Consider the following 14,297-nt stretch of genomic DNA (forward strand, 5'->3'; position numbering starts at 1 on the left):
CCTTCACCGACGAATGTTGTGGCCGCGCGGGGTCAAGGGACTCACTCTGGTCCGTCTCTCTCCCCCCCCCTCTCCCTCTGCTCGGCCAGCGTGGACTGGAGCGCCGGTGGACTGATCGTCAGCGGGGCGGCCGACGACACCTTGCGGATATTCGCCCTTGTGCGTACCCCTCTCCAGTGTGGGGAACTTTGGTGGTGGTGGGGGGGGGGCAATTTGAAGGAAATGTGTGTGTGTGTGTATTTCTGTATACGTCGTTGATGGCGGCGGCGGCGGCGGTGGCGGTTCTTCTCCTCCTCCTCCTTCGCCTTCCTTCGACTTGCCTTGCAGGATGCCGCTTCTTCGAGTGCGGACGGGCACCAGGAGCCGTACAGGCTGCTCTGCGAGAAGACGCAGGCGCACTCCTCGGACATAAACTGCGTGCGGTGCGTGCCTCCCTCCCCAACGGCCAGCGCGCGCAGGCCCAGAACGTGGAGCCCATGGCTCTGCACACGTGTGCTCATCATCGCCGGTCTGTGTGGCAACACAAGTGTAGGTGGTGCCCCACGGACCCCACCTTGTTGGCGTCGTGTGGGGACGACAACGCCGTGCGCATTTGGCAGGTCGCCAGGAAGGCTTGAGTCAAGGCTCAAGCGGTCCACATATGGATCTGAGCCGTGCGCACGGGGTGCTTGCTTGCTTGCTTGCTTGCTTGCTTGCTTGTGTGCAAAACAAACGACATATATGGCCTGCAGCAGCAGCAGCAGCAGCAGCAGCAGCAGACCTTTGGACCTGTTCCCCTCCTCCTGCAGGAGCTGCTTGCCAGACCTGACCTTTTTTTCTTTTTCTTTTTCTTTTTCCCATCCCGCCAAAACTTTTCTGTTGGTCTTTTCTTTTCTGCCGCCACCCTCCCGCGAATTCAATTCATCCTTCCTGCCCTGACCAGAGTACTTCCCAGCGGCGACGATTGTTTGCGACCGGAATCTCTTAAGGCATAAGACGAAGGCGAGCGAGAATGAGCAGCAATTCTGAGGATGATCGTGATGATGACCTCGATGAAGTGGAGGATGACGAGGTGAGCGAAGATATGGACAGCGAGGAGGAAGAGGAGCGCCGGCCGCCGAGCTCGGCGGGACGTAAGAGAGGCGGCGAGGATGGAGGGGGGCGAGGAGGAGGCGGCGGGGCAGCGGCCAAGAGGCGGCGGCGCAGCGGGGGTGCGGGCGATGTGAGCCGGTTCTTCGAGCTGGAGGCCAAGGACACGGACGAGGAGGGGTCGGAGGAGGAGGAGGAGGTGGAGGAGCTGTTTGCCGACGAGGCGGCCGAGGCCGAGGCGCTGGCGACGGCGACGCGGGAGCGGGAGCGCACGCGGCGGGCCATGGTGGCCGAGGCGCTGGGCGGGGAGGACGGGGAGGAGGACGTGCGGGCCAAGGCGCGCGAGCTGGAGGAGCGCTACCGCTACTATGGCCGGGCCGAGTACGGCGGCGGCGAGGGCGGGGCCGAGGAGCGGGGCGAGATCGCGCAGCAGAGCTTCCTGCCCTCGGTGCGCGACCCCAAGCTGTGGCTGATCAAGTGCAAGAAGGGCAAGGAGCGGGAGACCGTCGTCTGCCTCATGCAAAAGTACTTTGATGTGGATGGCACTGATCGCCAGCTGCTCATCAAGTCGGCCTCGTGCGCCGACAATCTAAAGGGCTACATCTACGTCGAGGCCGAAAAAGAAATCCACGTCAAGCAGGCCATCACGGGACTGCGCAATCTCATCGCCTGGGATCTCAAGCTGGTGCCCCTCAAGGAGATGACGGCCATCTTCACCGTGGCCAAGAAGGCGCTCAACCTGCGCCGCGACGCCTGGGTGCGCATCAAGCGGGGCACCTACAAGGGCGACCTCGCCCAGGTGCTCGACGTCGACGAGACCCGCGCGCGCGTTACGGTGCGGCTGATCCCGCGGCTCGACCTCACCAAGCTCCACAGCGTGGCCGACCTCGACGACGACGAGGACGACGATGACGCCACGGCCAAGCGCAAGCGCAAGACGCGCCCGCCGCAGCGCTTCTTCAACGACGAGGAGGTGCGCAAGCTGGCCGGCAGCGAGGTCGAGTCGCGGCCGTCGGGGCGCGGCGGCAAGTACTTTGTGTTTGCCATGCAGAAGTTCAAGGACGGCTTCCTGCACAAGCCCATGAACATCAAGAGCCTCGAGACCGACAACATCGAACCCACCCTCGACGAGCTCCAGAAGTTCCAGGCCCCGCCCTCGTCCCTGGCCGGCGGCGGCAACGGCGACGACGACGACGGGGCGGGCTCGGCGGCGGTGGCGCTGTCGTCGACGCTGTCGGCGCTGGCCAAGTCGCAGCAGCAGGGCGCCGGCGCGGGCGGCAAGAAGCGCGGGGCCACGTTCATCAAGGGCGACGCGGTGGCGGTGGTGGAGGGCGATCTCAAGCACCTGATGGGCATCGTCGAGTCGGTGAGCGACAACATGGTCACCATCCTGCCCAAGCACGAGGACCTGCGCGACCTGCTCACGTTCCCGGCCGAGCAGCTGACCAAGTACGTCAAGATGGGCGACCACGTCAAGGTCATCTCGGGCCGGTTCGAGGGCGAGACGGGCCTCATCCTGCGCGTGGACGGCAACATCGTCACCATCTTCTCCGACCTCACCATGAAGGAGATCCAGGTGCTCGCGCAGGACATCCAGGAGGCCACCGAGGTGGCCGCGGGCAACCTGCAGCTGGGCAACTACGAGCTCCACGACCTGGTCCAGATCGACCCGCAGACCGTGGGCATGATCGTCAAGGTCGAGCGCGACTCCTTCCGCATCATGGACACCGCGGGCAAGGTCACCTCCTACCCGCTCCAGGCCATCCAAAACAAGCGCACCAACCGCCACGCCGTCGCCTTCGACAAGAACCAGAGCCAGGTCACCGTCGGCGACGTCCTCCAGGTCGTCGAGGGACCGCTCAAGGGCCGCCAGGGCACCGTGCGCCACATCCACCGCTACTTTGCCTTCCTCCACTCCAACGCCGTGCTCGACAACACCGGCATCTTCGTCGTACGCGTCGCCAGCACCACCGTACTCGGCGGCGGCAAGAACCGCGCCCGCCCCGGACCCTCCCCCTCCGCCCGCGGCGCACACTCGGCGGCCGGCGGCGGCGGCTACGGCCACGGCCACCACCCGATGTCCGGCATGCCCAGCCCCTCCCGCTCCCTCATGAGCCCCTCCCGCTCCCTCGGGAGCGGCCCGCCCGGCGGAGGCCCCCGCGGCCGCCCACAGGATCCTGCCGGCGGACGAGGTCGCGGCGGCGGCCGAGGCCGAGGGCGCGGGCGCGAGGACAGCCTCATCCACAAGACCGTCACGGTCGGGCGAGGCCCGTGGAAGGGCTACGTGGGCATCGTCGTCGACGCCACCGACAACAGTGCCCGCGTGGAGCTCCACACCAACTGCAAGACCGTCAACGTGGACCGCACCTTCCTCACCATCATCGACGCCGAAGGCCGCCGCGAGCCCGCCACGGCCGCCGGAGCCGCCTCGGGAGGCTTCCAGGAGGGCGTCCCTGCGACTCCCTCGTGGGCCTCCTCCCGCACGCCCATGCGCGGCGACGGCGACGGGTCCGCCACGCCCATGCGGGCCGGCACGCCCATGCGGTCCAGCACGCCCTCCCACGACGCCTGGAACCCGACGACGCCTTCTCGCGCCACCTCGTGGGACGACAACCCCGTTGGCCACCACCCCAACGAGTACGGCAGCATCGGCGGCTCCTACGGCGTCGCGGCAGGCGGCTACGCCCAATCCTCCTCATCGTCGTCGTCGTCGGCGATCACACCCTTCTCGCCCTTCTCCCCGGCGCCGGTGGGCCGCGACCGGGATGATCAGATGTTGCTGCCGCGCACGCCCTCGGAGGGCATTTACAACCCGGCCACGCCCTCGGGGGGCTACACGCCCCACTTCACGCCCATGGAAAGCCACTACACGCCTGACCAGCCCACCCCTCGCGGAGGACCCAACGAGGTGTCGACGCCCGGCTACACGCCCTACACCGCCACGCCCCAGGCCTACCCCGCCACGCCGGCCACCCCCGGTATCCCGCAGACGCCCGGCACGCCCGGCATGATGTCCCTCCCGTCTCTTGCGCGCGCCTCCGCGCCGGCCACGCCCGGCATGATCAGCTACGACTCCGACCGAGTGGACACGACCAACACCGTCGCCGGCGGCGTGATGTCGACGGACGAGCCATGGACCACCGAGGGCATCGAAGTGCGCGTGAGCGACGCCTACCGCGGCGGGCAGTACAGCCAAGCTAGCGCCGTCATCACCTCGGCCGGCCGCGACTCATGTCGGGTCACCGTGCGCGACAGAGACGGCAACGACCTGGAGTCGCTCTCCATACCTTCCCCCTACCTCGAACCCGTGGTGCCCGCCAAGAAGGACCGCGTCAAGGTCATCCGCGGCGAGCTCAAGGGTAACGTCGGCCTCCTCGTCGGAATCGACGGCAGTGACGGTATCGTGAAGATGGAGCCCAATCTCGACATCAAGCTTCTCGCCCTCCCTCTCCTCGCCCGCTATCACCACCGTAAATAGATCACCACCTCTTCTTCCCCGCGTTCTCTTCGCCGGTGATGGCGCAGCTCTCGTTACTCTCTCTCTCTCACACTCTCTCTCTGTGTTTTTGATTGGGACGACCCCAACAAACCCCAATCATTGGGGTCGGTGGTGGCGGTGAGATCTTGCAAGCTACCTGCGGTGGGCAGGCTGGTTGATGGCCTGATGCACGTAGTCCACCACTTGGCTCGTCGGCGCTTGGGCCAGGCTCTGCAGCAGGAAGGAATCGAGCGTCACGGGGAACACCACCGCCGCCATCGCCGAACCGCTTCGCTCAGCTTCAGTCCTCGCGGTCTCTGCCTTTTGCCAGGCGTCCAACGCCTTGAACATGTCCTGTGTGTCGTTGGTCGGTCGTATACATATGCGTCCGTGGGGCAGGCAGCCCGGTCGGGTAAGTTGCCGGAACAAAGCGGAAGGGAGGTGCGGGCAATCGTACGTCCATCTCCTCGAAGAACGAGAGGGCATGCTGACGAAAAGTGGAACTCAACGTATCGGCGGCTGCAGCGCCCGGGCGTGCTTTGCTCACGCTCGCCGGAGGAGAAGAATCCGTGAGCTGCGGTGATCCACAAGAAGCGTCAGGCGTTGTCGGGAGGGACAACACCGGCACCCGCTTCAGCTGTCTGTGCAGGGAAAGAGCGAAATTGGTGGTGGTTCCCATAAACATCGAGCGAGCCTCTCTGAGCATGGGTGTGCATGCGTGCACTGTGTGGTGTGTGTGTGTGCGTGCGTGCGTGTGAACATACGCTTGCAGATCCTTCTGCGCATGGCGCATGCTGTCCTTCTTCAGGCAGAATGCGCGAGCGAGAGCCACGCCCACGCAGCGATGGCACACGGAGGCCCGCAGCTTATCCTTCTGCAGATGGAGGCGGACCGTCATCGTCAGCCTCAGCCACGCTCGCGGAGATCTATGCATGACATAAAAAAATACACCGGCTAACGTACGTCGTGGGTGGCGATTTTGAGGATGTCGTCGAAGAATTTGGCGGTGCGTTTGTACATGTGGGCGGCGTTCTTCAGCGGGGAGTTGTGCTCGGTGGCCTCTTGCTCGAGTTGGTGGCAGCACTGCAGGTATTTGAGGCCAGCTTCTATGTACAGGCCGAGAGCCTCATGCGCTCCGTCCGTTTTCATGGCCTTGTCGGCCGCACGCTTCAGCGTGTTGGCCTCCGACTTTAGGCCGTTGCTGCTGGTGGTGGTGGTGGTGGTGGTGGTGGTGGTGGTGGTGGTGGTCGTGCTGCCTCGCCTAAAAGTGTCCGTGTGTCACGACACACACGACACACACGCAGAGAGAGAGAGAGAGAGACGGTGAGGCCTCGTACGGAGATGCTGCTGCTGCGCATGCGTGGCCAGATGAGAGGGAGCGGCGGCGCGTACGAGGAATGCGCCTCGCCAGCAGCGGGAGGCCCCACCGCCTGGTCCGGCTTGCCTGCCGCTTGTGGCCCCGCGCTGCCACCTTCTATGATGACGGAGACCACCACCAACGCGCACACACGACACACATGCACGAGACACGGTTGGACGGCTCCACACGGACAGCCGCAGCAGCAGGGCCAGCGTCAGGGCGGCCACGACGCCATCAAGGCCGTACCTTTGGAGAAGGGCAGCTGCGGTTTGGCGGATGGCTTGGGTGTCGTCGTCTTGGCGGCGGCGGCGGGTCGTGTGGTGCGCTCCTTGGGGAGGGGTTCGTCCTTGGGCGGGGCGCTCCTCTCGCTCCCTCGCGCACGTTCTCGCTCCTTGTGTCGCTGCTGCTGCTCCCTCCGCTCCCGCAGGTCGGGGCGTGGGTCGGGGTCGCGACGCTCCTTGCTCTCGCGGGGCGAAGTCCGTTCCCTGCTGTCGCGGGGCTCCTTGGCCTCTCTGTCGCGCAGGAGCTCCTCGCTTCCCGCTTCCCGCTTGACGCGCTTGGGCTCCGGCTCTTTGCCCCGCCCCTTGTGCTGCTGCTCGCCTCCTCCTCCTCCTCCTGCCGCCGCCGCCGCTGCTGCTGCTGCCCTGGCTGACGACGACGACGACGAAGCCGCCGCCGCCGCGTCGCTGGCGCGTCTGGGCCGGTCGTGGGAGGAAGGGGCCTCCCGCTTCCGTTTGTGTGCCTCGCCCGCCGAGGACGACGATGACGACGTGGGCGAACGCTCCCGGGAGGGCGGGGAGCTCGTCGTTGGCGAGTGGGCCTCCTCGCGACGGCGCTGCTGCTGGCGATGGCGCAGCACCCGGGCCGGCGAATCGCCGTCGGCGGCCTCGCCCCCCGCAACAACCATCGGTGGCGAATGTGCTGAGAGCTCCTCCAGGCCCGGGCGGACAGGGGAGGCAGCGCCCGCCGGCCCGTCACGCAGTGGCGACACGAGCGGAGACCCGAACGGCATCGACACCATTTCCTGTCGTGCACACACACGGCACGCACGGCACCGCCAGGAGACGGACAAGCAGGGCCTCCCCACGTCAGTGGTCTCGTCCACGTCATGCTCCGACCCACTGCCAAACGTCGCACGGCACACGGCACACGACACACGGCACACGGCACACGACACGGCAGGGCAAGCGCATGCACATAACCCTTCCTCGCTGCTGCTGCTGCTTATGCTGGCCCATTGCATGCGAGGCGGGCAATCACGGCGTTTTGCCCACGGCGTGTTTTTTTGAGAGGCCATTGGGGGGGGGAGAGGGGGCTGTGTGTCGTACCTGCACCAGCTTGAGGGGCGACGAGGAAGAGGGTCGTCCTGCTGTGGCAGCCCCGTGGGTGGTGGCAGACTTGTTGCTGTTGTTAGTCCCTGCTGTGTCATCGCCGCCACCGCTGCCCCTCTGCTACCAGCAGCAGCAGCAGCAGCAGCAGCCATGAATCCCCCGGGGTGTGGTGTGAGGATCCGGGGTAACCGCCGCGTTGGATCAGATGGAGAAGGAGGCAAGGGGCATACCGAGGAGGCGGGCAGGGAGGGCTTGTCTTTGTGGAGAGAACGCGAGTGCCTGGTCCGTTACCCACCCAACCCAACCCAACCCGCAAAGTGGTGTACCGCGCCACGGTTGGCTTTGCTGCTGCTGCTGCTGCTGCAAATGGGAGGAAGGAGGGCAACGCACGAGGAAGGGTCATTGGGAGGGGTTGTGGCAGATGAGGAGGAGGAGGATGAGGGGGTGGTGGGTGAGCAGCGTCGCTTCAGTTGGGCCACGGCAGAGGCTGAAAACTGCTTGTGGGGCAGGAACGACCCGTATTCATCCGCCAGGGGCTCGCCAAATGGCCCACCCCCTTCGCGCTGTTCGCCACGCCCTGCCATGGGCCTGCCTTTTTTCCGTAATCTCTTCCCCTCTACACCCACCTACACGGCTGACTATCTACCGTTTGTGTGAGTAGAAAAAAAGAAATGAAAGGAAATGTGCGGTCGCAGATAAAAAGTGTTCTTTGCTTTTGTCGTGGGCAAAAACAGTTCCGTGCTAGGGCCTCACTGCGGCGGCAGCTCCTCGGAGGCCACGGTGGAGGTGGAGGCGGTGGAGGTGGAGGTGGAGGCGGTGGAGGTGGAGGTGGTGGAGGTGGTGTCCGAGTTGCGTGCGGCGGCTTCGAGGATGGAGTTGAGGCGAGCGAGCATGGAGCGCGGGTCGTCCATGAGGCCGGCGGCGATGAGGGCGTTATCAAAGACCTGCTCGGCGACGGCCTTGGCGAAGGAGGGCTCGCGGCGGCGGAGTGAGTTGAGGCGGGTGATGATGGGGTGGGCGGCGTTGATCTCCAGGCGCTGCTTGGGGAGCTTGGGCGCGCGCGACGGGTCGACAAACTTCATCATGCGGCGGAAGGAGGCCGACTCGTGGTCGACGATGATGGCGGGCGACGACACGAGCCGCTTGGTCTCCTTGACCGAGGAGACGCGGTCGAGGAGGGTGGTCTTCATCCACTTGGCCAGCTCCTCGACCTCCTGCGGGTCGAGCGAGAGCTCGCCGGCGTGCGCCTGCGGGGAGGAGGAGGCGTCGTTGTTGTTGTTGTTGCCGGTGGTGGTGGAGGCGGGGCGTGCGAGTTCGGCGGGGAGCTGTGCGGACTCGATGGAGAGGATGCGCTTGCCGGCGTACTCGGCGAGGTTCTGCATGACAAAGTCGTCCATGGAGGTGTAGAGGAAGAGGACCTCGACGCCGCGCTGCTTGAAGGCCTCGTAGTAGGGCGAGCTCTCGGCAAAGGTGCGCGAGGGCACGCACAGGTAGTAGATGGCCGTCTGCTGGTCCTGCATGCGCTTGGCGTAGGCCTCGAGCGAGGTCACGTCGCCTTCGCCCGTGGCCGACGACTCACAGCGCAGCAGCCCGCCCAGCTCGTCCTTCCACTTGGCGTCGGTGCAGATGCCCTCCTTGATGAAGCTCCCGTACTCCTTCCAGAACTTGGCGTTGTACTTGTCCGGGTCGCTCGCCGCCTCGTCCTGGAACAGCTTGAGCAGGCGCCCCGTCACCACGTTGCCCAGCCGCTTGATGAGATCGCTGTCCTGGAAGTGCTCCCGCGACAGGTGCAGCGACACGTCCTCGCAGTCCACCACGCCCTTCATGAACCGCAGCCAGTCCGGCACCAGCGCCTTCATCTTGGGCTTCACCAGCACCTTGCGCGAGAACAGCGACACGCCTGGATCCATGCGACCCATCCCGTACTTCTCCTGGTGCTGCTCTGGCACGTAGAACAGCGACTGGATCGAGAACGGCGCATCCGACGTGAAGTGCAGCCTGTCACGCACACGCACACGCACACGCGGGTGACGGGGTGGGGGGATGAGGAGGAGGAGGAGAGAGAGAGAGAGAGCGGTTTCTCTTCAGAGACCCCCATACCAGCGCGCAAGTGGCGGGGCGGAGCAGCAGGAGGAGTGGGTAGTAGGAGTACCGGTAAATGGGCAGGTCATAGGAGTGGGCCAGGAATTGGTAGAACTGCTTGTGGTCCTCCTCGCTGATGCTTTGCTTGGGCAGCGTCCACAGCGGGCGCACCGTGTTGACCCTCTCCCCGTTGAGCTTGATGGGGAAGCCCACAAAGTTGGAGTACTTCTTGATGATGCCTGGTGGGTGGGTGGTTAAGGTCGCCAGTCAGTCAATCAGTCACTCGGCATGGTTGCGTCCCTCCCCACACGTGACGCACAGGCATCTATATCTATATATATATATATACACCACCGCACACGCGGGAGGAAGGGCGTGTATCGCGTACTGTCGATCGTCTGCTTCTTGGCAAAGTGCTCCTGGCCCTCGAGGAGCTGGATGATGATCTTGGTGCCGCGGCTCACCCCCTCGGCCTCCGCGATGGTGTAGGCGCCCGTGCTACAGTGGGTGCCGGTGGTCGCGACATGGTGAGACGTGGTTGGGTTGAGGGTTGGCACAGGAAAAGGTCAAGGCGGGTCCGTCCAAGGAGGAGGAGGGGTTACCCATCGGAGGTCCAGCAGTAGCCCTTGGAGCCGGGGGCGGCGGAGCGGGAGTAGACCTTGACGCGGTTGCCGACCATGAAGGCCGAGTAGAAGCCCACGCCGAACTGGCCGATGATGTTGGAGGCGTCCTTGCCCTCCAGCTGTCGGAGGTACTCCTGGGTGCCCGAGTGGGCGATGGTGCCCAGGTTCTTGATCAGCTCCTCCTTCTTCATGCCGATGCCAAAGTCCTGGATGGTGATCGTCTTGTTCTTGTCGTCGGTGGCGATGTGGATCTCCAGCGGGAGGTACTTGTCGTCGTACTCCTTGCCCGTCACGTCCAGGTGCCTCAGCTTCTCCGACGCGTCCGACGCGTTCGAGATGAGCTCTCGCACGAACACCTTTGTTCAGACGCAGGCACGCAGGCACACGTCCCCACCGGCGCCGCAGCACGCGCAGTCAGACACCGCGCACGCGAATTGAGGACAGCCCCCAAGGAGGTACAAAGGCGCGTACCTCCTTGTCGGTGTAGAGGGAGTGGGCGACGATGCGGAGGAGCTTGGCCGTTTCCGACTGGAAGGGGAGCGTTTCGGCCTGGCCGGAGACGGTCTCGGTCTCCTCGATGAGCGTCTCCTTGCCTTCCTCGGCCTCAGACACAGCTCCGCCAGCGCGGGCAGACTCTGGCGTGGCCGCCGCCTCGGCCGTACGAACGAGCTCCGCCTCTTCGGGCTCCCGCGCACCAGCAGCGCGCATCCCGATCGCCGTGGAGCGGTAGGCTCGCTTCGCGCCTGCGGTGTGGTTCACTGGCGTCGGGCACGCCAGCACAAAAGTCACAACACACACACACACACACACAAGGGCGGTTAGCATTCATTTGTCGCGTGCCGTTCGCCCCCCCACCAAGGAGGGAAACGGCAAGAATGGGCAGCAGCGGCCAACCAGCAAGAGGGGGGGGCAGAACATACCTTGCAGTGCCGACGGCACGCAAGAACGAGAGCGACGTCCCACGACGACGACCTTGTTGTGTGTCCCAGCAACCTCTGCCTGATAAAGGGAGAGCAGAGGTGAAAGGGGGCGAGGCGGGACACTGTGAGCACGCCGCCGCACAAGTCTTAGGGTTTCGAACCCCCCTACGGATGCTAGCATCATCCGGAGATCCACCAAATTGGAGATGGGGAGGGGGTACCAGAGGACGCGCGGGGACATGATGGGCAGGAGCAGGAGCACGAAGCACTGCGCGGTGGGGGCGGCTACTATTCTTGACGGCAGCGGAGCGCATGGCAGGCAGGCAGGCAGGCAGGCACGTACGTGGAGTGTCTCGCTCTACTACTGAAGAGGAGCAGCACTCGGGCTCCGGCCTTTTCTTTCCTCGGCGTCGGAATTCGGGTGACGTCACGGTTCTGCCCAGGAAAAAAGTCGAGAAAAGTCGGTCGTGCAGGTTTTGTTGAGTATCAATCAATCAGCGGCAGCGACATGGAAGGTGCGGGCAAGCGAAAGCGTAACGATGTCGAAGGAGAGGACAAGGAAAAGGAAGCAGGCCCGAACCATGCCACCAAGGAGGGCAATGAGGAGGTAGCGCCCCACGCCAAGCAGCCCAAGATGGACCCCTCGCCCGCTCCTGCCGTCGGTCCACCGCGACCCACTGGCGAAGCCTCAAGCGCTAAGAAGCAGAAAAAGAAGAAAGGTAGAGCTACTTGGTTCACTCTTCAACGTCCGTGTGTCCCCGTAGTGGGGTGGGGGTGGGGCTCCGGTCTCTTAAAGGCGACGTCGTGCGGCACTGGTGGTGGTGGTGGTGGTGGTGGGGTTTCAGTGTTGCAGTTCGAGCAGCTCTACCTGCAGAGGCTTCCCTGCGCGGAAATGTACGAAAAGAGCTACATGCACCGCGACCATGTCACGCACACGGCAATATCGCGCAAGGACTTTTTCATCACGGCCAGCAAAGATGGGCACGTCAAGTTTTGGAAGAAGAAGCCCGAGGGCATCGAGTTTGTAAAACACTTCCGTGCCCACGTTGGTTTGCTCCCCCCCCCTCTTCCCCCTCTACTCCAGCGCCAACCAAGGCATCGCGCTGCTCACACACCCGCCTCTCAAATAATACTGATACTTCTAATGTTACCTACTACGGCAACCTACTACCTACTACCTACTGACTATGATGGTACAGGACCCGTGGCGGGCTTGGCGGTGAGTCGCGACGGGACACTGTTGTGCACCAGCTCGCTCGACAAGACTCTCAAGATATTCGACATCACCGGCTTTGGTACCCTTACCCCCTTTTGTGGCCCCTGCTTCCTCTACCAGCGAGCAGCGCTAGCACCCACAGCACCGTCTGACACGTCCCGTGGTATCTATCGGCTATCTATCGTTGGTGCCGCGGCGGCGTGAGCAGACATGATCAATATGATCTCGCTGCCCTTCGTGCCGGGGGTGTGCGAGTGGGTAACGCAGAGGGCAACGGGGCGGCCTCTCCTGGCGGTGGCGAGTGCCGAGGGTCCGGAGATCTACCTGTATTCGATCAACCCCGACGTGGTGGACGACGTGCCCACACCCAAGCACGTGGTCCGCGTCCATTCCGCGCCAGGTGACAACACCCCGCCCCCGCTTCGCCCCAGATAAACCCCCGCCACCTGCTGCGTTCTCATGCGTGTGCGTCTTGTCGGGTGTGGGGTGGGGAACCATGTGGTCCATCACAGTGCGCCTGATGAAGTCGAATGACGCGTTCGAGGCCGTGGTCTCTGTGGACGGCAAGGGCATGGTGGAGTATTGGTCGGCGAACGATTTCGCCTTCCCGAGCAGCACCGTCAAGTTCGCCTACAAGACCGACACCGACCTCTACGAGTTTGCCAAGTGCAAGACACTGCCCGTCTCCCTCGAGTTCAGCCCCGATGGACGTCTCTTTGCCACCATGTCGCATGACAGGCAGGTGCGTGCTTGCGCCCATGCCTCGCGTCCCCACCAGCCGCCAGCCGCCAGCCACCACCGCCAGCCACCACCACTCCCGCGGTCCGCCCACGGCCACATGTGATCTCCCTCACCTGGCCTGGTGGTGCTCGCAGTGCGTCTCACTCCGCGCACGTCCTCTCTCTCCACCGCCACTTCAACTCTTTTCTCCCAACAGGTGCGCATCTTTAGGTTTCTCACGGGCAAGGTCAGCAGAACCTACAACGAGTCTCTCAGCGTGTTTGTAGACGCGCAGAGGGACGGCTCCTCGCCGTACAGGCTCGACCCCATCGACTTTGGGCGCCGGTACCCCCCCTTCTCCTCCCTCTCCTCCGCGTCTATCTACCAGTGTGTGTCGTGTGTCGTATGTCGTGTCGTGTCGTGTCGTCATTTACAGTGCGCGCACACACTATTGTCATCTTTTTGGTTCTTAAAGGTTGCTGTCGCAAAACAAAGCTCATCGTATCGTTGTTGTGCAACGTGCAGTGTGGCCGTGGAGAAGTCATTGGATGTGGCCAAGGACAAAGCGCCGCCCTCCAACGTCATTTTCGATGACAGCGGCAACTTTGTGTTGTATCCGACAATGGCTGGCATCAAGGTGGTGAACCTGGTCACCAACCAGCTGGTCAGGCTCATCGGCAAGGTAAGTAGTGGTCGTTACCTCTCTTTTTTCTCCCATCCTTTACCGTGGCGGCGGGTGTTTGTGTTTGAGGCTACGACCTCAATTCTTTGTGTGTGTGTGTGTGTGTGTGGGAAACGACAGGTGGAGGCGACGGAGCGTTTCCTGGCGATCGCGCTGTACCAGGGGCGCACGCAGGGGTCGGTCGAGACGGGGGACATGCGGGCGGATGCGGAGGAGGATCCCACGCTGGTGTGCGCTGCGTTCAAGAAGGGCCGCTTCTACCTCTTCAGCCGCCGGGAGCCGGAGGAGGGGGAGGACATTCTGCACGGCGGGCGGGATGTTTTCAACGAGCGTCCGCCCAAGGACGAGGCGGTGGCGGCTGCCAAGCCCATCGCGAGTCACCTGGGGTCGGCGGCGGTCATCCACACGACGATGGGCGACATTCACGTGCAGCTGTTCCCCGTCGAGTGTCCCAAGACCGTGGAGAACTTTGCCACCCATTCGCGGAACGGCTACTACAACGGTCTCCTCTTCCACCGTGTCATCCGGGGCTTCATGGCTCAAACCGGCGACCCGCTCGGTGACGGCACTGGCGGCACCTCCATCTGGGGTTCCGACTTTGAGGACGAGTTCCACCCCAAGCTCCGCCACGACAGGCCCTTCACCGTCTCCATGGCCAACGCTGGACCCAACACCAACGGCTCCCAGTTCTTCATCACCACCGCCGCCATCCCTCGCCTAGACGGCAAGCACACCGTCTTTGGCCGCGTCACCAGGGGCTCCGAGGTCGTGCTCGCCCTCGAGAAGGTCAAGACCGACAAGAACGACAAGCCCCTCA

The 14,297-nt window shown here is 64.0% G+C and overlaps 5 protein-coding genes across 5 annotated transcripts in view; 3 read left to right on the top strand and 2 right to left on the bottom strand.

The window, feature by feature from the left end:
- Positions 1 to 617, top strand: part of ACA1_053630 (protein ciao1, putative) — a gene marked incomplete at both ends in the record, with an annotated part of 2,982 nt that extends 2,365 nt beyond the window's left edge. Inside the window, 4 exons of the mRNA XM_004343982.1 lie at positions 90 to 159; positions 328 to 417; positions 459 to 490; positions 533 to 617. Coding sequence (XP_004344032.1) covers positions 90 to 159; positions 328 to 417; positions 459 to 490; positions 533 to 617 — 277 coding nt within the window. The remainder of the gene's footprint in view (positions 1 to 89; positions 160 to 327; positions 418 to 458; positions 491 to 532) is intronic.
- Positions 618 to 991: 374 nt separating this feature from the next.
- Positions 992 to 4,546, top strand: ACA1_053640 (Transcription elongation factor, putative; the record flags this gene model as incomplete). Its single annotated transcript, XM_004343983.1, has 1 exon — positions 992 to 4,546. The coding sequence occupies one exon, from the start codon at positions 992 to 994 to the stop codon at positions 4,544 to 4,546; it is 3,555 nt and encodes a 1,184-aa protein (XP_004344033.1).
- A 153-nt stretch (positions 4,547 to 4,699) lies between these two features.
- Positions 4,700 to 6,927, bottom strand: ACA1_053650 (uncharacterized protein; the record flags this gene model as incomplete). The annotated part of the gene is made up of 6 exons (XM_004343984.1): positions 4,700 to 4,900; positions 5,004 to 5,187; positions 5,311 to 5,420; positions 5,510 to 5,747; positions 5,939 to 6,020; positions 6,153 to 6,927. The coding sequence occupies 6 exons, from the start codon at positions 6,925 to 6,927 to the stop codon at positions 4,700 to 4,702; spliced, it is 1,590 nt and encodes a 529-aa protein (XP_004344034.1).
- Positions 6,928 to 7,986: 1,059 nt separating this feature from the next.
- ACA1_053660 (TNF receptor-associated protein 1, putative) lies at positions 7,987 to 11,176 on the bottom strand (the record flags this gene model as incomplete). Its single annotated transcript, XM_004343985.1, has 6 exons — positions 7,987 to 9,235; positions 9,390 to 9,558; positions 9,708 to 9,817; positions 9,922 to 10,298; positions 10,414 to 10,685; positions 11,152 to 11,176. 6 exons carry the CDS (start codon positions 11,174 to 11,176, stop codon positions 7,987 to 7,989), a joined length of 2,202 nt encoding a protein of 733 aa, XP_004344035.1.
- A 194-nt stretch (positions 11,177 to 11,370) lies between these two features.
- On the top strand, positions 11,371 to 14,266 carry ACA1_053670 (CYP, putative; the record flags this gene model as incomplete). Its single annotated transcript, XM_004343986.1, has 8 exons — positions 11,371 to 11,581; positions 11,708 to 11,911; positions 12,062 to 12,157; positions 12,287 to 12,456; positions 12,605 to 12,820; positions 13,016 to 13,143; positions 13,324 to 13,480; positions 13,601 to 14,266. Coding segments are annotated over 8 exons (1,848 nt in total), but the record flags the coding sequence as incomplete, so codon positions are not given.
- Between the last annotated feature and the right edge of the window lie 31 nt (positions 14,267 to 14,297).

Source organism: Acanthamoeba castellanii (genome assembly GCF_000313135.1).
Source record: "Acanthamoeba castellanii str. Neff unplaced genomic scaffold scf7180000084594, whole genome shotgun sequence".
Classification (NCBI taxonomy): domain Eukaryota; phylum Discosea; order Longamoebia; family Acanthamoebidae; genus Acanthamoeba; species Acanthamoeba castellanii.